At 33.9% G+C, this 26,778-nt stretch overlaps 1 protein-coding gene across 1 annotated transcript; it reads left to right on the forward strand.

Annotated features, from left to right (window-relative positions):
- The first annotated feature begins 17,770 nt into the window (after positions 1 to 17,770).
- On the forward strand, positions 17,771 to 25,154 carry LOC107930794 (ABC transporter G family member 38-like). Its single transcript, XM_016862512.2, is given in 21 exon segments — positions 17,771 to 18,073; positions 18,303 to 18,423; positions 18,597 to 18,685; positions 19,166 to 19,250; positions 19,358 to 19,517; positions 19,607 to 19,683; positions 19,763 to 19,816; positions 20,420 to 20,510; positions 20,808 to 21,109; positions 21,186 to 21,784; positions 21,861 to 22,021; positions 22,091 to 22,194; positions 22,270 to 22,426; positions 22,506 to 22,631; positions 22,710 to 22,813; positions 22,888 to 23,511; positions 23,596 to 23,813; positions 23,893 to 24,120; positions 24,180 to 24,351; positions 24,421 to 24,675; positions 24,776 to 25,154. Coding segments are annotated over 21 exon segments (4,266 nt in total). The 5' UTR covers positions 17,771 to 17,792; the 3' UTR covers positions 25,034 to 25,154.
- Positions 25,155 to 26,778: the final 1,624 nt, after the last annotated feature.

Raw genomic sequence — 26,778 nt, forward strand, 5'->3', positions numbered from 1 at the left:
AAATTTAGTAGTACAAAGACAAAACAATTATAAATATAAATATAAAATTACAAATATATACCCAATCAACTATAATAGAAAAAACACGACGAATCAAATATCAAACAAAAACTAACCTAATCGAATTTGGCCCAACTACTACACTCTTTCTTGGATGAAGAAATAAATTTTTGGGTTGAATTCAGGCTTGCATCTTAAATCATTCTTGGCCCATTTTTAGCCTAACTATTACACTACCCAAATTTTGAAACTTTTGAAAATACAGATTATACCACAATTACATAAAACTATATTTATTAAAAATTAAATAAAATTTTGATTGAAATAGTAAAATTAAACATCTAAAAATCATGGTGTTTTAAGTATAAAAGTATCCTTATAATAATATATCTTATTTTATAAATCACTCTTTATAACAACTAAATTTATTGTACAATTTTTTTATGTTTTATTTTTGTCACTTATAATAGGGTCTCTTATTCCGAATTTGGAAAAATATTTTATACACCACTTATGAGCCTAGAAAACTCCACAAGTAGATTAAGGGTGTGACAAGTGTATTGTAGGGTGTAATAAAAAAAACCTATTAATCATATTTTGTTACATGAAAATATTTTTTTATAAATAAAATTTTATTTGTAAATTATATTTAAGATATTATCTTAACTCATTGAGTAATAATATTATTAATATATTTTAGTTTTTTAATTTAAAAATTTGAAAAAAAATCACATATAATTTAAATCTCAAATGTTATTATAAGTGTATAATATGCACCTCTTTATAACATCCAAAATTTTGACAAACAAATAAGGCTATTAGTAGAAGTTTGATTATATAAAAAAAATATTTATCCCATTAATAAAATGTGACATTATAATTATCCATAGTATAAAAAATCACCCATCAATAATTATATTTATATTCGATTAAATCTGAAATTAAGTTGAATTAGATTTTTTATAGAGGGGAGAAAATTGTTTCAACACTATATTCTCTATTCATAATATCTAAATTCAAAACTTTATTCAAAAAATTATTGAATTCATTATCACGCAACTCAATAAGCATATTCATTTCTCCCTTTCATTTGTATTTATATAACTATGGGTGCATTTGTAACATTGCAAGGCATATCGAATGGTTGGTTGCCCAAAGGTAGACAGGCTTTTGCTTGTGTTTTGTTTTATCAGCATGTTGGTGTGGCTAACAACACTTGCTTCTAAAAAAATAATAGTTGCCCTTGCCTTTCCATAGTTTTTGAGATAACCCAATGTAGTTTGCAATTATTAGATTATTTACCAGCGAATATGGCTTAATACCAATGTTGACTTCGGGATTGTGTCTTACCAACAACATGGCCATGCAAGCTGTTATGTATTATATTCAAACTTGCCACCATAAAAGATCTTCCTTTGAACATTTCGACTCTTCCTTGATAACATTTGCTGGTAGCTTGTCAGTACCATCCATAACTGATGCATTAAACAAATTGGCACCATTATTTAAGCATACTAAGGGGTACCTTGGGGTGCAGTGCTAATGAAATATCCTACAATGAAGGTTCAACTCTTTGTTGTTCTTCTCCTCTGGATATTTGTTGAATTGCCTGTGTTAATAACTAGTTTTATGCCACCTTACGAATTCGACCCGACCCTACCGGATTCTTCAATCGTCATTGCATACAACCAGTCTACCGATATTGAAAAGCATTGCAGCTCTTTTCTAACCTTAGCTCTGAACTAAAACCTGATGTCAACAGGGGAAGTAGGCTCAAGAATGAACTCTCCCTCTATCTTGGTGATTGGGAGCAGGAAACTGATAAGGCACCATTGATACAATTTGATGACAATGGCAACCTTGAGAGCAGTCAACCTCCAACTTCCCTACTTAAGTTAGCTTCCTTTGAGGTAAAGGATGCCAACTCCATCCAGCAACTTCAAAACACAGTAAGTCTTGGAGGGGTTCTATCTGTAGGCATATCCAAGGACTGGTCATTTTCTTATGGTGGAATAGAGCATAATATGAATCCAGGCTCATCGGTCGTGAAGATTGTTTTCGAAGGGGTTTATATGGAGATAGAAGATGATGGAGAAGAACGTTTGATGTGCTTGGTAGGAAGTTCAACTTCAACCTTGCCTTGTACTGACACATGTGACAACGATGTGTTCTGGGCGCTTCAAACTGGTCATGTTCCCACTTATAATCACCGCAATATTCGTTTCTTGCAAGATGATCAAGTTTTGCTTGTTTTACGCTATCCTAAAATCTTCAACTTGACACAAAAAGCAATCTATGGAGAAATGACAAGTCTAAATGAACAAGGAGGGCAAAGGTACTTCAGTAAAGTTCATATATCTTTTCAGTTGAGTGGCCGCTCGAAATATCAATTTAGTTCGGAATTGGTCCAATCCACAACTTTTGATCTACCCCGTTACCAAGATGAATTGATGGAAGATGGTGTCCATATGCTTACTGGTAGAGAGTTCTGCTGAGTACTTCACCATGAGTATTGAGAAATATGTTTAAGCATTGCTCTAAATTACAGGTTCAACAGCAACGATAAGAACCAGATCCATGGCAAATTAGGCCCTTTCGTTCTCGAGAAGGAAATGCAAGCTACTGGTAATTAGAGTCTTGATGAGGTTAAGCTCATTTTCCAGCATGTCAAATGCAAGCAAGATACAAATAGAACCGGCAGTGCAAAGGTGACTGCAGTACTGAGATCAGTTACCAAAACAAGTTCACGAAAATTGGAAATTTTACGAACTGGCTTTCAGGGTCGACTTTAGCTGTTGAGGGTATATGAAATTCTTCTTCTGGACAGCTTTCCATGGTTGGATGTCAAGAGACGGTCGACTCAAGGCTCGAAGGATGTAATTATGTGATCTCAATGTACTTCCCATGTTCATTTTCCATTAAGCAGAAAAGCTTCCTGTTTGGAACCATATCCAATGTGAAAAAGGATACAGGTTTGGACAATCCTTTATATTTTAGTGCAATGCAGAGGATAAACACTAGAGATTTCATTAAATATTTATCTTATAATTATTCCATGATCAAGTTGGTCGATACATTTTAGAGGAGAACAATACCTCATCAAATTTTAAACATTGCCAAGTGTTAATTTGTTTGAATTGGTTATGTCTGATGTGTGGGGCCCGACTGTGGTTCCATATGAAGGGAATTTGTATTACGTTTCTTTCGTTGATATGACTAGTCGATTTACTTGGGTGTATCTAATAAATCACAAATCTCAGGCTGTAGAATGTTTCGGTTAATTTCAGAATATGGTTTGCACTCAGTTCGGGAAGTGTATTAAAAAATTTCAAAGCGATTGGGGCGGTGAGTTTCGTATTTTTTCTTCGGTGCTGGCTCGTCAAGGAATTCTTCATCGTGATTCCTATCCTTACACGTCTGAGCAGAATGGTGTCGCTGAGTGTAAACATAGACATATTGTGGAGACTGGTATTGCTCTTCTAGCCCAGGCTAATCTATCTATGAAGTACTGGGGTTATGCGTTCTGTAGTGTTGTCCATCTTATCAATCGTTTGCCTACTCCTGTCTTGGCTAGACAATCTCCGTATCAACGTTTGTTTGGTCATGAACCGACTTATGATCATCTCAAAGTGTTTGGTTGTTATTGTTTTCCACACTTACGCCCGTTTGGTAAACACAAGCTTGAGTTTCTATCCCAACCATCTACATTTCTGGGGTATAGTGCACATCATAAAGGTTATTTTTGTCTAACACCTAGTGATAAGGTTATTGTTTCTCGGCATGTTGTGTTTGATGAAACTCGATTTCTGTTTCCGCCCTCGTCTCCTACTAGTGCTCAGCCGTCTCCGGGTAATCCTACGTATTTCCTATTGTTCGATCGTTTACTACTACGGACACTGGTTTGCCTTCTACACCTCCACCGGAGGGTGCTCTAGGAAGTCTTGCTAGTAACTCTGCTGTGCGTGATTCTTCTGCTCCATATGATGCTTCTCCTCATAGTTCTGTAAATTTGCTAGATGATTCAGTGACTGCTGTTCAAGAAGCGGCTCCCTCAGGGACTGGTGTTCGAGACGAGGCTACCGCTACTTCAGTTGTTCCTGCTGAGCATGTTTCTCTTCTTCCTATTTCTACTACCAATACCCATGGTATGATTTCTCGGTCTAAAGCTGGTATTTTTAAACCCAAAGCTTTGTGTGCCGACAATATTAACCTTAAGCCAAGTTCTATTGAGGAGGCTCTTGTTCATCCAGATTGGCAGTCGGCTGTTCACGCTGAATATGATGTTTTGATAGCTAACTCTACGTGAGAGCTTTGTTCTCTCCCTCCTGGTCGAAAGGCGATTGGTTGTAAGTAGTTGTTTAAAATAAAAAAATTCTGATGGCACAATTAATCGCCGTAAGGCGCGATTAGTGGCCAAAGGCTATTCACAGGTACCTGGCTGTGGTTTTACAGAAACATTCAGTTCGATGGTCAAACCTGCTACCATTCATGTTATTCTCTCTGTTGCTGTAACCAAGGGCTGGCCACTCCGGCAAGTCGATGTCAATAATGCCTTTCTGAATGGTGATCTAGTTGATGACGTATACATACAGCAGCCTCCCGGTTTTGTGCAACATGGCTATAGTGGTGAGACGCTGGTGTGTCATTTGACTAAAGCTTTATATGGTTTACAACAAGCTCCTCGTGCCTGGTTTGAAAAGTTAAAACAGTTTTTTGTTTCTATTGGTTTTACATTGTCCAAATCAAATGCCTCGTTGTTTGTTCGTTCTGCCTCTGATTACACTTTGTATGTGTTTGTCTATGTGGATGATATTGTTATTACTGGCAGTTCATCTGATGGAATAGATTGTTTTATCCAGCAGCCACACAACAAGTTCGCTCTAAAGGATATGGGTGACCTTCATTATTTTTTGGAGCTTGAGGTCAGTCAATCTTCCTCTGGTAGTCTTCACATATGTCAGCGCAAATACATTCGAGAGTTTCTTGCCCGGAGTTCTATGTCTACTGCCAAAAGTGTTCATACCCCGATGGTCAGCTATTCAATGTTATCAAAGGATGAGGGTGATTATATTGTTAATCCAACTGAATATCGTAGTTTAGCTGGTGCTCTTCAGTATATTGTGTTAACTCGGCCTAATATTGCCTATGCTGTTAATAGGGTGTGTCAATTTATGCATACTCCCACTAATCTCCACATGGTGGCATTAAAACTTATTCTTGGTATTTGAGTGGTACTCTTTCTTATGGCTTACTTTTTCGGAGGTTTGAGTAACTTTCGTTGGTCGATTATGCCAATGCTAATTGGGGGCTTGATTTTGATAATCGTCGATCCACTACGTGATTCTGTGTGTACTATGGTCATACATCTATATCTTGGTGTTCCAAGAAACAACAAGTTGTCTCTCGGTCTACTGCCGAGGCTGAATATCGTAGTTTAGTTGCTGCCACTAGTGATGTTGCTTGGCTGACTTCTCTCTTAACAGAGTTAAAACTAAGTTTTGTTGATCCTCCGACAGTGTGGTGTGATAATTCTAGTGCCGTTGCTGTTGCAGCCAATCCAGTTCTGCACTCCAAGTTTAAACATGTTGAACTTGATATGTTTTTTGTCCGAGAAAAGGTGGCTAGTGGAGAGTTGGTTGTTGGTGAAGTTCCTGCCTGTGACCAAGTGGCCGATATTCTCACTAAACCATTATCTATGTCGTTCTTTACTCGGTTTCGTAATTCTCTTCGGGTCGTCCCACTTGAGGAAGTTGGATGAATGTTATAGTATCAAATACACATGTGATTAGTATGTAAATAGCTTAGTGGTTAAGCAGACTGTTACAAAGCTGGTATTTGTTATATTTCTGTTAGTAGCAGTTTAGACTTCATTTTTCTATATAAGCTTGTATTGTAAATAGATTAAAGCAGAGTTAAAATTCTTTACCTTGAGAATATTTCTTCTTCTTTTCTATAGTTCTATCTTGCTATTCTTTAGTATTCTATCACCAAGCAATGGCTTTTCAAGTATCCAGCTCTAAAAGATGCAGAAGAGCCACTCTCTCAGTTATACCAACTGGCCAGTAATCTTGCTTTATATGGCTCTGTAGTCCCTGATGATCAACTGATTGTAGGACCAGAATCTCGAGTCCTTATTCATATCGAGGTGCTTTCTTTAGGTCCATTATCTGGATGGTCTGAACCCAATTTAGTGAAGGGAAATCTCAGCTACAAACCAGTCATTACAAAAGATGAGTCACAAGTTACCGGTTATGGAACGTATCGATGCATCTCGCATTCAAAACTGAGAAAGAACACAAGCAAACAACATATAAAGATGTTTCAGAATTGTCCTTGGAAGGTGTATATAATCCTAGCTTCAGTGAGATGCATTTGGTCGGATGTAGGAAGGCTTTAGTCAAGAGTATCGACATAGAACAAGGCCAAGATTGTCTTATATCAGTGAAAATTCAGTATCCACCACTGAATTTACAATGGTGGAAAAAATTAATTGCTAAGATTACCATCAACAGCCAAAGGAAAGTAGATGATCCCCTCTACTTTAACTTGATCAACATTCATGTTCATTCGAGTTATTATCTAGATTATTTCGAAGCAGATACTCAACGAGCATACTTCGAGGCGATCATAGGCAGTTTACTGCTCACCATGTCAATTGCAATCATATGGAACCAGCTGTTTTACATGAAGGTAAATTCAGACATTGTTCCTTACATTTCTACTACCATGCTTGCTTCTCAGTTCCTTGGATATAGCCTTCCATTGATCTGTAATGCCAAAGTAATGTTGAAATCAATGAGATCTTAATATTATGATTTACCTACTAAACATCCATCATATGAAATGTTGAAACTTGTTCCAAGTTTCGAAAAGGCTCTTTTACTGGTCATGTTACTACTTATTACAAGACTTGTCTATATGGTAATAGAATCTAGAAGCAAGACCATGTCTGAAGGGTCATCTAAACTAAGATATGTTCCTAGAGAAAAAAGGGTTATGTCGACTTCCATGGCCATATAGGCTTCTGGATTTCTTATTTTGCTTGTTGGACATGAGTGGCAAACTTGGATGGCTGTAATGGTTGATCTTGTTTATTTCCTACAAGACTTCTTTTTGGCTCCTCAGATTATTAGCAATGGACTTATAGCAATGCCTGTTAAGTGCTTGAAAGAAGGCTATTACCTTGGATTGACTTCAGTAAAGCTGTTTGTGCTCTATTTTGACTACATAATGGATCTCAAAGTAAAAAGATTTGATTTTTCAGGTTTAAGCTCAATATATGCAAGGTTTTCCCTAGTGGCTAGTCTGGTTATATTTGCAATTACTGTGTATATACAGCAGAACAAGAAACACCAGAAGCATAAGTAAGTCTCCAAATTTTAAGTTGATATGTAGTTTGTATTATTAAAGCATTTAATATTATTCATTAGCTGTCTTGTTTATCTAACTTCATGTCAGAATCAATAATAATTGTGAGATTTTTCATCTTTTGAATCTGCTTATAACCTTTTTTTTAAAGTTGGGTAAATTACATTCAAGGTCACCACACTATTAATAAGTATTGGGAATTATCCATATTTATGGAAAATCAAAGATATGGGTATCAAATAATGGAAAGTCAAAGATATGGGTATCAAATATTGAAAAGTCAAATATATGGGTATCAAATATTGGAAAGTCAAAGATATGGGTATCGAGATATTGGCATAATAAAATCTGAGATATTTGCAATATATGGTCCCTAAATTGTAAAGTGACTTTGCAAGTTGATCCCTGAACCTCAACTATAAATAGGCATAACCATCTCTCATTTTGTATCTCAAACTTGCCATTCTCTACTTAAGGCATTGTTTTCTCTCTCTCTCTCTTTGTAAATTCTCACTTGTATTTTGGAGTGAAATATATTTGGTAGTGCCCGAGGACGTAGGCAAAATTTGCTGAACCTCGTTAAATTCTTGTGGTCTTTATTATATTATTCTGCATGAATTATGTGTGTGATTGTAGTGATTTATTGTGCTATTAAATTACGATTGAGGGATATTCTGGCTAGGAAAGACCTGGTACTTAAGCGATCCTTGTGATCCACCTCTCTTTCCTGGGAATTGAACTTAGTGTGATTTTTTAGTACAATAATTTTACTCTTTTACACGCTTCCGCACAACAATTGGTATCAGAGCTAGATTCGTACTTGGGGAATACGATCGTTTACGGCACTGTTCACGTACTGTAGTTGGGATTGAGGAGAAAAAAATGGAAAAGTCATCGTCAAAGACTACTGTGACCAATGCGAAATTTGAAGTAGAGAAATTTGATGGTACCAATAATTTTGGTATGTGGCAATGTGAGATCCTGGATGTCTTATGTCAGCAAGAGCTGGATATAGCCCTTGAAGAAAAACCTGACAAGATGGATGACAAGGAGTGGGCCAAGATCAATAGACAGGCATGTGGAACAATTCACCTATGTTTGGCCAAAGAGCAGAAGTACTCTGTCATGAGGGAGACATCAGCGAAGAAGTTGTGGGATACACTGGAAGAAAAGTTTCTAACAAAAAGTCTTGAAAATAAGCTTTATATGAAAAAGAAACTTTATCGATTCACGTATGCACCCGGTATGTCGATGAATGACCATGTGAACTCATTCAATAAAATTTTAGCAGACTTGCTAAATTTGGATGAGAAATTTGAAGATGAAGACAAGGCATTACTGTTGTTGAATTCTCTTCCTGATGAATATGATCATCTTACCACCACATTGCTTCATGGGAAGGATACAATCACATTTGATGCAGTCTGTAGTGCGTTGTATAGATCTGAGACTCGAAAGAAAGATAAAAAAGATCACAGAGATACAACTACAGAAGTCTTAACAGTAAGAAGTCGTTCGCGCAGCAACAAATCTGGTAGAAGTAGTAAGTCCAAAGGGAGACCTGCCAAAGATGAATGTGCTTTTTGTCGTGAGAAAGGGCATTGGAAAAAGAATTGTCCTAAGTTACAAAAGGGTAAAGCTATTTCTGATGCATGTGTAGCGGTGCATGATGAGGAGTCAGACTTTAGCTTGGTTGGCATGGCAATGGCATGTCAAACGGATGAGTGGATTTTAGATTCAGGATGTACTTACCATATGTGTCCTAATAAGGACTGGTTTTCTAGTCTTAAAGAGCTAGAAGGTGGAATTGTTCTTATGGGAAATGATAGTGCTTGTAAGACAATGGGAGTGGGTACAGTCCAATTGAAGAATCACGACGGCTCAATCCAAGTCTTGACAGATGTTCGCTACGTACCTAGCCTGAAGAAAAATCTCATCTCATTAGGTGCCCTAGAATCTAAAGGGCTCACAATCACTTTGAGAGATGGATTACTAAAAGTAGTAGCTGGGCAACTGACGGTGATGAAAGGCACAAGAAGAAATAACTTGTATTTTTTAAATGGAAGTACAGTTATTGGATCAACATCAACAGTTTCTACAAAAGATGTAGATTCAGAGGCTACCAGATTATGGCATATGCGATTGGGACATGCTGGTGAAAAAGCTTTGCAGACATTGGTGAAGCAAGGCTTATTGAAAGGTGCAAATTCTTGCAAAATGGAATTCTGTGAACATTGTGTTCTGGGCAAGCAGAAGAGGGTAAAATTTGGTCCAGCAATTCACAATACGAAAGGAATTCTGGACTACGTTCACAGTGATGTGTGGGGACCTACCAAAGTAGCTTCTTTGGGAGGTATGCACTATTTTGTTACTTTTGTTGATGATTATTCAAGAAAAGTATGGGTGTATCTAATGAAAAGAAAAAGTGAAGTTTTGGATGCATTTCTGAAATGGAAGAAGATGGTGGAGACTCAGACTGGTCGAAAGGTCAAACGACTTCGATCAGATAATGGTACTGAGTACAAAAACGATCCATTTCTACAAGTATGCCAAGATGGGGGCATTGTGCGACACTTCACTGTTCGGGATACACCACAGCAAAATGGGGTGGCAGAACGAATGAATCGAACTATACTGGAGAAAGTTCGATGTATGTTGTCCAATGCTGGATTGGGCAAAGAATTTTGGGCTGAGGCAGTTACATATGCGTGCCATCTAATTAACCGTTTGCCATCAGCTGCAATAAATAGAAAAACTCCTATGGAGATGTGGACTGGTAAATCTGCTACTGATTATGATTCTTTGCATGTATTTGGTTCCACTGCATATTATCATGTAAAAGAATCTAAGTTAGACCCAAGGACAAAGAAAGCATTATTCTTGGGTATAACTGATGGAGTAAAAGGATATCGTCTCTGGTGTCCTGATACAATGAAGATTGTTTTCAGTAGAGATCTGACTTTTGATGAATCAACCATGTTGAAGTACAAGGATTCACAAAAGGATGACAAAACCAGTAGTACTTTGCAGCAGGTGGAGCTTGAAAAGATTAACGATGATCCAGCTAATATTGAAGCGACAAATGATGAAGAGGTTCCTACCCAAGAATCTCTACAGCAACAAGATTCAATTGCATATAGAAGGCCAAGAAGAGAGATTCGTAAGCCTGCTCGCTTTGATGATATAGTGGCCTATGCACTTCCAATTATAGATGATGATGTTCCTTCTACTTACACAGAAGTAATAAGTAACCCTGATGGTGTAAAGTGGAAGCAAACAATGAATGAAGAAATGCAGTCTCTTCATAAAAATAAGACCTGGGAGTTGGTGACACTACCCAAGGGAAAGAAGGCAATTGGATGCAAATGGGTATATGCAAAGAAGGAAGGATTTCCTGATAAAAATGAAATTCGATACAAGGCTAGATTAGTAGTAAAGGGTTACGCTCAGAAAGAATGAATAAACTACAATGAAGTGTTTTCTCCAGTTGTGAAGCATTCGTCTATTCGGATTTTGCTAGCCTTGGTTGCGCAATATGATCTTGAACTAGTTCAGCTTGATGTGAAGACCGCGTTTTTACACGGTGATTTGGAAGAGGAAATCTATATGACTCAGCCAGATGGATTCAAGGTTGCTGGAAAAGAAAATTGGGTTTGCAAACTGACAAAGTCGCTTTATGGATTGAAGCAATCTCCGAGGCAGTGGTACAAGCGATTTGATCAGTTCATGAAAGGGCAAAGGTACACAAGAAGTAAATTTGATCATTGCATGTATTTTCAAAAGCTACAAGAAGGAACTTTCATATACTTGCTCTTATATGTTGATGATATGCTAATAGCATCTAAGAGCAAAGTTGAGATTGAAAGATTGAAGACTCAACTCAATCTCGAGTTTGAGATGAAAGATCTAGGAGAAGCTAAAAAGATTCTCGGCATGGAAATATGGAGAGATAGAGCTCATGATAGAGTTAGCTTGTCTCAGAAGCAGTATTTGAAAAAGGTACTACAGCAGTTTGGCATGAACGAGCAGACAAAACCTGTAAGTACCCCGTTGGCTTCTCATTTCAAGCTTTTTGCACAACTATCTCCTTCGACGAATACGGAACGAGAATACATGTTGCAAGTTCCGTATTCTAATGCAGTAGGTAGCTTGATGTATGCAATGGTGTGTACAAGACCCGACATTTCACAGGCAGTTAGTATAGTGAGCAGGTATATGCATAATCCTAGAAAAGGACATTGGCAAGCTGTGAAATGGATTCTACGGTATATTCATAAGACCATGGATATTGGATTACTGTTCAAGCAGGATACTACAGTTGGTAAAGGTGTTGTTGGGTACGTTGATTCTGATTATGCCGGTGATTTGGACAAACGAAGATCAACCACTGGTTATGTGTTTACTCTTGCTGGAGGACCAATAAGTTGGAAGTCTACACTACAGTCTACAGTTGCGTTGTCAACCACAGAAGCTGAATACATGGCTGTAACATAGGCTGTAAAGGAAGCTATTTGGTTACAAGGTATGGTTAAAACCTTGGGATTGGTCCAGGAGCATATTAATGTGTATTGTGATAGTCAAAGTGCTATTCATTTAGCAAAGAATCAAGTCTATCATGCACGTACAAAGCATATCGATGTACGTTTCCACTTTGTACGAGAAATTATTGATGAGGGGAAAATTCACCTTCAGAAGATTAAGACTGCAGATAATCCCGCAGATATGATGACCAAGGTGGTAACAACAATCAAGTTCGAACATTGTTTGAACTTGATCAATATTCTGCATGTTTAACAGTTGAAGAATGCACTATCAAGTGTTGTTGACAAAGGCAGAGAGAATTGTGTGAAGATAAGATTACTCGAATCAAATCTTCAAGGTGGAGATTATTGGGAATTATCCATATTTATGGAAAATCAAAGATATGGGTATCAAATAATGGAAAGTCAAAGATATGGGTATCAAATATTGGAAAGTCAAAGATATGGGTATCAAATATTGGAAAGTCAAAGATATGGGTATCGAGATATTGGCATAATAAAATCTGAGATATTTGCAATATATGGTCCCTAAATTGTAAAGTGACTTTGCAAGTTGATCCCTGAACCTCAACTATAAATAGGCATAACCATCTCTCATTCTGTATCTCAAACTTGCCATTCTCTACTTAAGGCATTGTTTTCTCTCTCTCTCTTTGTAAATTCTCACTTGTATTTTGGAGTGAAAATTTACTGAACCTCGTTAAATTCTTGTGTTCTTTATTGTATTATTCTGCATGAATTATGTGTGTGATTGTAGTGATTTATTGTGCTATTAAATTACGATTGAGGGATATTCTGGCTAGGAAAGACCTGGTACTTAAGCGATCCTTGTGATCCACCTCTCTTTCCTGGGAATTGAACTTAGTGTGATTTTTTAGTACAATAATTTTACTCTTTTACATGCTTCCGCACAACAATAAGTTTACGTTTTGGTTACTCAACTTCAAAATGTTGGAGAATTAACAATCCTAAAAAAAAAATTACCACTCACCAACATTCCAACTTTATAACTCTTTATACGTCAAATTCCACTAACAAGTATAGAGTGTAACGGTAAGGTATATTAGACTCTCAATGGAAGAATTCGAGTTCATATCTTGAAGGTAACATTATTGAAAAGTGTAACCATGAATTTGTAACGATCCGAATTTTACCGTTACCGAAAAAGTGTATTTTCCGGTCTCCGTTTCTGAAAAATGGATTCGTAAATATTTATTAAAAATATTTACGAAGTCAATTGAGTGGTTAATTAGAGTTTAATTAAGTAAATTTAGTTTAATTAAGAGTAATTAGGAAAAATGACTAAATTGAATAAAGGATGAAAGTTGAATTGTAGAATAAAAGAAAATGAAGAGGACCAAAATGGCAATTATGCCATTTGTTCTAAGTGAGGCGACATAAACATAAAAATCTGAGATTTTTTATGTGTTAAAATATATATATTAAATTATTATTATATTATATTATATATTATATTATATAAATAAGTAAAGAAACATAAGAAACAGAATGAAAGCAAACGAAACAGAGAAGAAACAGGGGAGAAAGAAAGAAAGAAAAAGAAAAAGGAAAATTTGGGTTTCAAGGCTCAAGGTTTAATTTGGTAAGTCAATTAAGTCATTTCTTCTTAAATTTTGATGTTTTAGAAGCTTTGGAACAAGACTTTGATGAAATTAAGTTGATATTTTGAGAGTTTATAGATTTTCAAGTATAGTTCATGTTGAATAAAATAGTGAATTAAGGGTTTAATTGAGTAAATTTCAAGCTAGAATTGATAATAGGATCAAATTGTAAAGTAAGTTATAAGTTTTATGTTGTAGGGACTAAATTGATGAAATTTTGAAATTAGGAAAGTATGCTGGAAATTTAATATTTAAATGAGAGTATGGATGAAATTTGAATAGAAATAAAGTATGAATTAAGATAGAAAAGTAAGTGAATTTAGTTAGAATTAAATTGAAATTAAAGTAAATCAACATTTTGTACTAAGACTATTTTGGACAGCAGCAGTAGTCTAAGTTTGAAAAATCACCAAAAATTGTAGAAATTGAATTAGAGGATGAATAAAATATTAAATTAAATATTATTGAGTCTAGTTTCTTATAGAAGAAACGATATAAGCAATTGAATTGTAAATTATGAGATATAATGAATTTTGTGAGACAATGTCAGAATGAATTTGGGTTCCCCTGTTCTAACTTTGGAAAATCACCAAAAATTGAATAAAAATAATTAGACGCTTAAAGTTATATGTTTAGAATCCCTAATGAGTCTATTTTCATTAGAAATCAACGAGAATGTTATCCGAGTTTTGTACTGTGAGATAATTAATTTTTAGTGAAGAAGGGATGAAACTGTCAGACAGCAGAATAGGGGTGAATTTAAAGAATAAACTGCACTTAATGGCTAAACCAAAAATTCTGAAAATTTTATTGTAAGAAGATTTGTGAGTCTAGTTTTAGGAAAAATTAGCGGATCTTAATTTAGAATTCTATAACTCAAGATATGAATTAGTAATGTATTAATGATTATGAATTGTATTAATTTCGTAGTCAATGTGGTACCAGAAATCTCGGCTAAGAAAGGACAAGACAAAGTCAACGGGAGTTAGCTCGAAAATTTACGGTTTGTATTTCTATAATCCGAACCTAATATTTAATTGTTGAATTTATTTCTTAATATGTATATTAAGTGTTTTGAAGTAAGAATTATTGTGTTTTGCAAATGAAATGGATTGATATAGTATGTGATGAAATTATTGAATTTATATTGATTGAATTGGCGTATATATAGATATATTTATTGAATATTGAATATATATTGATTATTTGAATTGAATTGAAATATAAATTGTTTGAAAATTTTAAATATGAGATTTGTGATATTTGGATATTTGTTATTGAAAAGTGAATTGAATTGTATTGAATTATGAATTTATGTGATTAATTAAAATGTGTATTGATTGAAAAAAATTGAAAGTGAATTGAATACCCTATTAACAGTATCGGGCTGAGTCGGATATAGTTGGCATGCCATAGGATTGGAAGTGTTCAGGGATTCTTCGACCTCGAGTCGATGAGACACTGGGTGTCACTATATTTCTTCGGATAGATTCGATGAGGTACTGGGTACCAACTTTACTTCGGCTAGGCCGATGAGACACTGGGTGTCAAATATTGCTTCGAACTATCCGATGAGGCACTGGGTGCCATATTGGTGTGTTTGGTTGGATCCGTGTATCCGCCAAGGTCCGAGTCTTGTTAATAGGGGTAAATAAGTGAAAAGATAAGTCGAGTGAATTTGATTGATTGAGCTATTAGAATGAAATGAGAAATTGAATTGAGAATTGAAATTGAGATATGAGATTGAAAACATGAACCAAAAGGTTCATGAAATGAGTGAAGTTCAAATGGATGATGATTGATGTTAAAATGAATTAAAATGGTATATTGTTAAGAAATAAAGTGTGAAAACAAGTGAATTGTGAATATATTGTATAGAATTTATACGGTAAGTAAATGAAAAGAATTGAACAAATATGTTATTGTGTTTGTTATATGACTTGTATAGAATTTATATGGTAAGTAATTGAAAATTTATCTATAAAACAAATAAATGAATACTTATAATTGTTATTGTGATTTTAAGTTTAATTGTTATATTATTAAGTGTTCGGATTATAGAAATACCACTGAGTATACCATACTCAGCGTACGGTTTGTTTCCGTGTGCAGGTTTAGTAAAGATAGAACGTTGAATCAGCATCCCAGTTCGATCCCGAATTCATTAAGGTAAAGTGTGTTAATTATTGGTAATGGCATGTACCTAGGATGTTTTATGAGAGTCATTTAGGTTGTAGATGTACTCATGAAATGAGTAAATTATGGTTGGCAACGGTATGTAGTATGAATTTTAAAATTTACTAAAAATTTGTAGTGATTCTAAATTAGTCCCGAATTGAATTTACTGTTCATATTAGACCGCGAGGGCCCATTAAAGGGACGACATCTTAAAACTAGGATGTGTGTAAATATTTATTTTAATTAATGACCGAAATTGGACTGTACTGACTGGTAATGTCTCGTAACCCTGTTCCGATGATGGTATAGGGTTAGGGGGCGTTACAGAATTCCGAAAAAATTAGTCTCCATAAATGATAAAACAAACATAGAGGATAACTTGGTTCTACAAAAAATAAAATTGTACTAGATCCAAATTGAATTTAAATAATTTTACTTCTTTATAACCTTTAAATAAAATGATAATACGTGACACACATCTTAATTGTTGCAAGTGTCAATTGAACTAAAATTTTGTCTGTAATTGAAAGTCAATTTTGATTTATAATTGAATAATTTAATCATTCATATTTTCTCAATTTTTTACATATATTTAAGATAAAAAAGAGGTCTTGTTTATAATTTACAAATATGTGTTACTTAAAAAGCAATTGCCTTGTTAAGAAGTGTTGTATTCAGTGGTAAGATACATTAATGCACTTTTAAGGAAAAATGTAGGTTACAAATATGTCTCTATACATTAGATTAAAAAGTAAATTAGTCCATTCTATTAAAATTTTAATTTATTTATACAATTAAAAATTGGCATGCCAGACGGAATAATCAAACAGTGACATGTGATATGTCACATGTTCATTATGTTAACATACAAAGACTAGTTTCAAACAGTAAAAATAGATGAAATTTTTAACAACATTTTGATCTAATGTACAGAGACTAATTTTTCTATTTTTAGTAAAATGGACAAAATAACATCTGACTCCTATTACAAGAATCTCCATACTACTTTTACGTAATATAAATATAAAATTTTATATAAAAAAATTAAAAATAAATGCATATATATTTTTAATAAAGTGAAGTAAAAATATGTAAGTAAGAACAAATTTACATATTATGGATGAATCAAATTACAAAAGTGGATACAGCTAAGACAAAGCAGCTTGTAATAAATGATGTAATCCGAACAAGATTTTCTGAAATCACAAAATTCATCCCCTTAATACTAAAAATTGGACAAAAGTATGCAGGGAGGTAATTAAGTTCAACCAACCCTAAAGTTTTCATTAAGAGAAATATCTACATATTAACAAAAGCATCTAGATTTAATACATGCATCCATGTCAACAATATTTTAGTATTTTTAAATTTTAAAATAGAAATATCACTTCAATATTAGCTTGGTTGGTTGAAGATTTTTTACGCCTAATATTTACTAAATTTTTGGCAATATGTTTATTTTGTAAGGGCTCAAATCTCATTAATTATTATCGAAATTTTTATAATTTTGTAAATGAAATTTTTTGCTTAGAGTTGAAGTGCAATTGAAAAAGAATACTTTTCAAAATAAGTTTTTATACAGTAAATGTTAACTCTATTATAATTTGGACTTATTTGAATCTTTTTAATAGATATAGAGACTAAATTGAACCATTTAATAACAGGGAGATTAGTTTGATCTAGTCTTAAAAATACAGAGACCTCACAGGTAATTTAACCAAATAATTTTGCAACTGAATTGATGCACAAGCGTTAGGATTTTTAAGGTAAGTTAATAAAAAATTGTATTTGGAAAAAAAGGAAATGAATAAAAGTGGTACAAAATTACCAAAGAAAGTTCATGCAAAGGATATATAACAAATGCATAAAAGCGGCACAAAATCCATGCTGTAATTAAATGCAGATACTCTTTTTTCTTTCAAACAAAACACATCCCAAAATCTCCATATACGAACTTTTTTTTTCTTTTAATTCCTCCTTATAGCGGAGAAAATTAGAACAAAAAGTAACGTGTAATGTTGACAACGAGATCCTTTTGTCTTGGCTTCATCTATTTGTGTTTTTAGGACGGACAGAGAGAAATATGTCGATGGAAATAGGACATTACAGGACATGTTCGACCATGTCAGGCAGCAGAGTGCAAGAAGAAGACGATGAAGAAGCACTGAAATGGGCAGCTCTCGAACGACTCCCCACCTACGACCGTGCTCGGAAAGGAGTTTTGCATGGGGTTTTGGGTGACTTGAAAGAGATTGATCTTCGAAAACTTGAGTTCCAAGAAAGTAAAGAGTTGCTTAATAGGTTTATAAAGGATGCTGATAAACATGAAGAGTTCTTGAAGAACATCAAACAACGAATCGACAGGTTACCATTCTAACACCCCTTTTCTTACATTTTTTTTCCAGGTCTAGGGTCAAAGCATATCACCAGCTTCTTAGACGCTGAAAATGGTACTTATAAATCATTTGTGAAATGTGAGACTTGGATCTTAGTACTTACTGAAATACGAATGAATATTCAACTCGACCCATATTGACCCATTTTCTTCCTATTAAATACGCTAAAAATATTTTTTTTAAATCGGATGAATTAGGGTTTCTTTGAATTTGCCAACAATAGAAGTTCGATTCGAAGACATAAACGTACAAGGAGAAGCCTATGTCGGTAGTAGGGCTTTGCCAACAATCTCCAACTCACTTTTCAATATTATAGAGGTATACCGAGCATGTTTATATATTTATATATAATCTCTTCTTTTTTTTTCTTTTAAGATACACTTTCCATGTATGCAAGAATATATATATATCATTCATATAACAGTTCATATTTGTCGATGATGGTATTATGATAAGGAAAAAAAACTATGGTTTATTTGTACGTGGTATAGGGTGTTGGGCATTACCTTCATATACTCTCAAGTCACAAGAAAAAGTTCTCAATTTTACGAGATGTGAGTGGGATTATCAAGCCAGGCAGGTAATTAAATTGATTTTTGGTTTTAGTTTTGGGTTAATATTTGTTTAATAGAGTTTATATTGTTTAAAAATTTTATTATTCTACAGATAACATTAAATGATAATTTTGTTTATATTAGTCTTTTTTAATTCTTTTTATTAGTTCATAATAAAGAGAGAAATGATTGTATGAATCAAAGATATTATCTATATTATCTATTTCCAATAGTTTAATACCACGACAGTAATTTCATCTTGAATTTCAGGACTTTCATTTGAATTTAATTTTTTTCAGGATGAAAATGCTTATGTGCATTTAAACTATTGGAAACAGAATACAGATGACATAGTATTACTATTTCATACTTTAACCTATCATAGTGATTTTTTTTTCTGAAATGAATTCTTTAAAGTATTGTGCGAATTTGAATATAGTAAAAGGACCAAAACCAACATTAGACCAAGTTAATACAGATTTTATTTTATTTTAATTTATTTTCAGGTTAACTCTACTTTTAGGCCCACCAGGTTCAGGAAAGACCACCCTACTTCAAGCATTGACCGGTAAACTTGACCCACTAGTCAAGGTAACTGCAACATTCTTTCTTTGTTTATATTATTTTTCATTTATTGACTTAGAATCAGTTATATTGACTATGAGTTTGTGTTTTTTTTTTTTTTTTGAATACTATAGTTTTCTGGGAAAGTAACGTATAATGGTCACGAAATGCATGAATTTGTTCCCCGAAGAACATCAGCTTATATCAGCCAATATGATATCCATTTACCTCAACTGACTGTTAGAGAAACTTTGGCTTTCTCTGCCAAATGTCAAGGCGTTGGCACTGGTTATGGTAAGTAATTCATATATATACACATAAACATATATTATATAATTTTGGTATATGATATTCATTTGGGTGCTTGTTTTGGCATTGTTCAGATATGCTTACTGAGCTCCTTAGAAGAGAAAAGGAGTTGAATATTAGACCAGATCCTTATATCGATGCCTTAATGAAGGTGAAATTAATGAAAACTGTCAAAGTAGAGGGATCAAAAGCGAATTTGACCAACATTTTATGCATCTTTTGTCATGCAGGCATCAGTTCTGAAAGGACATAAGGAAGAAATTGTTACAGACTATGCTCTCAAGGTAGTATCAAGCTATCTTTATATTATAATGTAAACTACACTTAATGTATCTAAATTAGTTTATGTTTTTGTCATTTAACTTAAAAGAGTTATAAAACGGTAAGTGATGAAAAAATTTCATTTAAGCAACTAGGCGGTTAAGGTTTTTTTTTTTTTAAAAGTTCAGCAAATAAACACCAAGCGATGATTCAAATATCAGTACGATAAATCAGTATCCATCAATAAATAGAAGAACATGCCTGACAGTTGTCAGAAATTTGAGAAGAAAGCTGATTGAATTTTTATTCGTAAATTTGTGACGTTTAAAGCTGTTTTATGAAAAAAAACTGAACTATCAAAGAAAAAGTGAAAAAGAGTTTTTTATTTTGTAGGTGGTGCAAACAAATAAGCCCATATAACAGCAATTTAAACAAATAATTGGCTTAAATGAACATTTTTTAATAGTTTAGTAATTATTTTGTAACTTTTTTAAGTTAAGTGACCAAAACGTAAATTTATTAATAGTTTAGTAACCTCGGGTATAATTTACCCTATATTATATAACCAAATTTTATTCATTAAAAGTTTGCTAAATTTTCATTTTCTTTTTGTTTTGCCCCAACAGATTTTAGGACTGGAAGTCTGTGCTGACACCATAGTAGGTGATGCAATGATGAGAGGTGTTTCTGGTGGACAAAAGAAACGTGTAACTACAGGTATAAATGCAAACTTATAACATGTTTTAAAGGTAAAAATATTGTGGAAGTCACTAGAAGTTGAATTGCATTTTGTCTTTTTTACTTAAAATAAATAGGTAAAATAGTTCTTGCAAGTTAGAACAAAGAGTAAATTGGTCCTTTCTGTTAAAGTATAAGGATTAATTTATCTATTTTCTCAATAGAGAGGGTAAAATATAATCTAACTCTTAGTACAGGCCTCTGTGATACTTTTAGCTGTTTTAAAACATGATAAAGATTCAATGTTGGTGATTTGAATGTTTGTGTCACTGGCAGGGGAGATGCTTGTTGGTCCTGTAGGAGCACTTTTTATGGACAATATATCAACAGGTCTTGATAGTTCCACAACTTACCAAATTGTCAACTGTATCAAACAATCAATCCACATTTTCAACAAAACTGCTATAATCTCACTTCTTCAGCCCCCACCTGAAACTTTTGAGCTTTTTGATGACATTATCCTTCTTTCAGAAGGACGAATAGTTTACCAGGGCCCTCGAGAATACGTTCTTAATTTCTTCGAATCCATGGGGTTCAAATGTCCTGAAAGAAAAGGCGTTGCGGATTACTTACAAGAAGTAAGTACATGTTATGAATTATGTTTTGTTTTATATTCATTCCATTGAAATAACTATAAACCAACCCTGTTAACAGGTTACATCAAGAAAAGATCAAGGACAATACTGGTTTCGTCACGAAACACCGTATCGTTTTGTTTCGGTTAATGAATTTGCTGAAGCCTTCGAGTCGTTTCATATTGGATTAGACATCAAAAACCAGCTTGCTGTTCCATTTGACAGGTCAAAGAATCACCCTGCAGCTTTGACAAAAACTAGATATGGAGCTAACAAAATGGAATTGATGAAAGCTTGTTTGTCAAGAGAAGTTATTTTGATGAAAAGAAATGTGTTCTTACATGGTTTCAAGATATTTCAGTTGGAACTCGGTGCAGTTATCGTTGCTACCGTTTTCGTTGAAGCTAGAAAGCATCATAGTACAATTGCAGATGGAACAGTTTACTTAGGGGCTCTCTTTTTTGTCCTAAACACGATTAACTTCACCGGGTTTTTTGAACTTCCATTAACGATCGATAAGCTTCCGGTCTTTTACAAACAAAGAGACCGTCTGTTTTATCCATCATGGGCATTTTCATTACCAACAGCAGTTCTTGGTATCTTTATATCAATGTTTGAAGTTGCTGTTTGGATTGCTATAACTTACTACGTAATAGGATTTGATCCCAACATTACAAGGTCAGTATCAAACAAAACATCACTACTCATTTCTTCCATTTACTTTCTTAACCCCTTCATATTTGTGTTGCCACAGGATGTTAAAACAATATCTTGTCCTTGTCATGAGTGGACAAATGTCTTATGCACTGTTTAGATGCCTTGCTGCATTAACTAGAGATCACGTTGTTGCTAACACAGCTGGTTGTCTTTCAGTGATGTGGCTTTTAATATTTGGTGGATTTATTTTATCAAGAGGTATTATTAACATATCTGATATATACAGTGTGACATATATGGCTTTTAATATGAGCCTCCACCTTGCAGAAAATATGCCCAACTGGTTGATATGGGGATATTGGACATCGCCTCTTATGTATGTTCAAACTGCCATTTCAGTAAATGAATTCCTAGGCCATGCTTGGAATAAAGTAAGTTTCGCTTTTATCTTAAGTTTTGAGCTTCAAAGTGTATATATAAAAATGTGAATGTGGACATGAATACAGGCACTTAACGGAACAAAAGAGACGGTTGGAGTAGCGGTCTTGAAAGCTCGTGGGGTATTCACTAATCCAAATTGGTATTGGATTAGTATTGTTGCATTGATTGGCTTTATATTCCTCTTCAATGCCATATCCGCTCTGGCTTTTGCTTACCTTGATGGTAATGTAACCTCACTTTTTAAGTCACTTTTTTCCCCCGTTTTTCGAGTAACATTTTCATTTTCTATGAATGCCTGCAGAATATGGGAAATCGCAGGCAGTGTTTTTGAGTGAAGAATCTACTAAAGAAGACACTACCATGGCAAGTGAAGGTGACGGAACATTGTTAAACAAAAGCAACTCAAAGACTAAGAGAGCATCTAGAAGTAAGCCCTTTAAGAGCTCTCATTTTCTATATGTATTGCCTCAGATTCAACCTCATTGACAAGTACATGCACTTGCAGATGCCGTGGCGGTTCATAATTATCAAGAGAAAGGAATGCTTCTTCCTTTTACACCACTCTCAGTTACCTTCGAGAACATCACGTATTCGGTTGACATGCCAAAGGTAATTAATCAACATACAATGCTTGAGATGTTCTTGAAATCCTATCACATGACATGAAGTTACCATTTTTTTAGGGAATGAGATCCCAAGGCGTGTTGGATGATAGATTGATGCTTTTAAATCAAGTGAGTGGAGCATTCAGACCAGGTGTTTTAACAGCTTTAATGGGTGTTAGTGGAGCTGGTAAGACTACACTGCTTGATGTGTTAGCAGGGAGGAAAAACAGTGGATATACAGAAGGAAACATCACTGTTTCAGGCTATCAAAAGAAACAAGATACTTTTGCTCGAGTTACTGGTTATTGCGAGCAAAACGACATTCATTCTCCTCTTGTAACTGTCTATGAAACTTTACTATACTCGGCGTGGCTTCGGTTGCCTCATGACATTGATCCTGAAAGTAGAGAGCTTTTTGTTGAGGAAGTTATGGAATTGATTGAGTTGAAGTCATTGAGAGATGCATTGGTTGGATTTCCTAACGTGAACGGACTATCCATCGAGCAGCGTAAACGGTTAACCATTGCAGTCGAGCTTGTTGCTAACCCTTCAATAATTTTCATGGATGAACCAACCTCAGGTCTTGATGCAAGAGCAGCAGCTATTGTGATGAGAACCGTGAGAAACACGGTGGATACGGGAAGAACCGTGGTATGCACAATTCACCAACCCAGTATCGATATATTCGAATCTTTTGATGAGGTAAGAGATTTTAACAACTTACTCTTATATGTCTTTTTGAGAAAACTTTAGTGCCAAGAAATCTCTAATGTCATCTATATATAGCTCTTCCTATTAACACGCGGAGGTGAAGAAATATATTTCGGTCCTCTAGGCCGTATGTCAAGCCATTTGATCAAGTACTTTGAGGATATCAATGGAGTAAGCAAGATAAAAGAAGGCTATAACCCGGCAACCTGGGTGTTGGAAGTGACAACACGACCTCAAGAAGAGATTCTAGGAGTAAAATTTGCCGACGTGTACAAAAGATCCGATCTTTATAGGTTGATTATCTCATATATATATAATGTAATCATAATCTTTGCTACTTCTTAAAACTTATACTCTAAGCTAATATTGCAGAAGAAACAAGGCCTTGATTTCGGAGTTGAGCACTCCACCTCCTGGTTCACACGATCTCCATTTTCCGACCAAGTATGCACAACCCTACCTTACACAATTCATAGCTTGTTTATGGAAACAACACAGATCATATTGGAGGAACACATCATACAATGCAGTGAGGATTTATTTCAGTACTGCAATGAGCATTATTTTCGGAGTTTTATTCTGGAACCTTGGAAGCAAAAGGTAAACATTTTAAGCTCAAGCTTGAATCGAAGAAAAGATACTAACTTTGATTATTACAGGGGAACAAAACAGGATCTTTTCAACGCAATGGGTGCAATGTACACTGCAATTACATTCATGGGAACACAAAGTGCTGCTTCAGTGAGACCTGTTATAATAGCTGAAAGAACAGTTTTTTACAGAGAAAGAGCTGCTGGATTTTATTCTGCATTGCCTTATGCTTTTGCACAGGTACGTAATTAATCTTTACCATTTGGTTTGCCTTGCTCACCAAGTAACAATTTTTTTCCCCATTTTCAGGTTGCTATTGAAATCCCATATACCATAGCTCAAGTTGCTATATATGGGATTATAGTTTATGCAATGATGGGGTTTCAATGGACAGCATCCAAGTTCTTCTTAAACACATTCATCATGTTCATCACAGTTCTTCTCTACATATACTATGGAATCATGGTTGTATCTGCAAGTCCTAATCAACCAACTGCTGCTGTACTTTCTGGTATCTTTTATACAATGTGGAGTCTCTTCTCCGGTTTCATAATTCCGCGACCGGTAAGCTCTACTTTCATCTCTTTCCATCTTTTTTTTTATTAAGATTCTATATATATATATATATACATGATGATTGTATGGAATTTTTACAAATTTGTAGAGGATTGTTGTGTGGTGGAGATGGTATGCTTGGGTGTGTCCGGTTTCATGGTCCATGTGGGGAATGACAACTTCACAGTATGGTGACTTGCAGAACAAGTTAGAGACAGGAGAAACAGTGGCTTAGTTCGTGGAAGATTACTTTGGCTTCAGACATGACTGGTTATGGATAGTCTGTCTTGTCCTAATTGGGTTTACTTTGTTGTTTGCTTCTGTATTTGCTTTCTCCATGAAATTCTTCAACTTCCAAAAGAGATGAACATTTTTCATTTTATTATAACTATGATGTAATCCGATTTAATTGTAAGACATTAGTTTTTAAAATTTATTAATTTGTTTATAAATTATATACAAATTTGGTGGTTAGGGGTTTAACTCCTTCCAGAGAAATTTCTAAAGTATCATTTGTTAGGCGATTGATAAATGCATAATTTCTCAATTTATTTGTAATATTTCTTCTATTAAATTATGTTATTTATGTTCTTAATTATATTATTTATATTAATATTATTTGATTTAAGGAATAATTGGTGAAAAGTGAGCTTAAAGTATATTTTGACAAGTTTTTGCATTTCAACATGGTGCAGTTTTAATATTTTAACCTTAAGTTACACATCTCTGCTTTAGGATTGTAATATACCAATTCGAAAGGAACTAAAAAATCTAAATAAAGTTATTTCACAACTCAAGCCCATACATATAAGGATAACTTCCAAAAATGGCCTAAAAGTTTGATGGGAAAATTGTCAAAATATCTTGAAAATTTATGCTTTATGTACTTTAGGACACTTTTGAATTTTCTTTTTTAATATATTATTTTTGCCCTAAAAATAGACATTGATTTTATTTTATTTTATTTTACTTTACAACCTCTTTTTACTTTGTTTTAATTTTAATTTAAGCCCCCTTTATTATTATTAATGAAATAAAATTATAAGTGGTTTCTATAAATGTAACCTTATTTGTTCTTATCTATTAATCTTATATATTCAAGTAGGTTTTTATTTTTATCAGTCTCGACAACTTAACAATAGTCGACTAAATCCTTAACAATCGAAAGTATTGTCCTAAGCCCGAGATGTTTTACGTTTATCTCCTGACTCCGCAAAGAGCCCCAATAGCTCACAGAGTGGGAGCACCTCGATTGTTGGAGGAAGTACATAACTGAGGAATGTACAAATAATTAACTATAAAAACTACGTACACTACGGATCAAACTACTAACCAAGATATAAATAACCTTTTTAATGAGACGTGGTACCACTTCACTGGCTCAAGTAACAAGTAATTATTAAGAGAAACAATAGCTTCTCGAAGAGGTAAAATCAACGAAGGGATTAGAGTTACAGTCTTGCCGGGCTAAAGACACTTGCTCCAGCCAAGAACACATGTAAGAGACAATTTAAAAATAGATTAAAAACAATAGGTAGAAAAGTAGTATCCAATCGCACATAAACTGTATTAATTAAAATTAAAATTCCTATTCACTAAAATATTATAATTTTCGATATTATTAAACATATATATTCAATTATTTACATTTAATAATATAATAAATTATTTAAAATTACAATTTTATTTCAATAATAAATTTTAAATAATATTATTCATATATTATTATTTAATATTAATATTTTAATAATAAATATATATTACAATTATAAATATATTAATAATTTTTTTTAGTATAAAGGTTAAAATATGCCATAAGTCCATATATTCTTCACAAATTTGACTTTCAATCCCTCTATTTTTTATATTTGAAAATCAAGTCCAATTGTTAATAGTGTTAAAAAAATTTTGACAATTTTGTTTTTGTCATATTTTTAGATAAAAAATACTCACTTAGTAATCATGTAATTAAAAAACGATATTGTAATGAACTTGAATTTAACAAAATATATTTAATAGTTCTAACAGCTGAACTTGAATTTTAATATTTAAAAAGTACAACTAAATTCCCAAAAGTAGAATTACAATAACTAAATTTCAAATTTACAAAGA

This window comes from Gossypium hirsutum, chromosome A07, assembly GCF_007990345.1.
Source record: "Gossypium hirsutum isolate 1008001.06 chromosome A07, Gossypium_hirsutum_v2.1, whole genome shotgun sequence".
Lineage (NCBI taxonomy): Eukaryota > Viridiplantae > Streptophyta > Magnoliopsida > Malvales > Malvaceae > Gossypium > Gossypium hirsutum.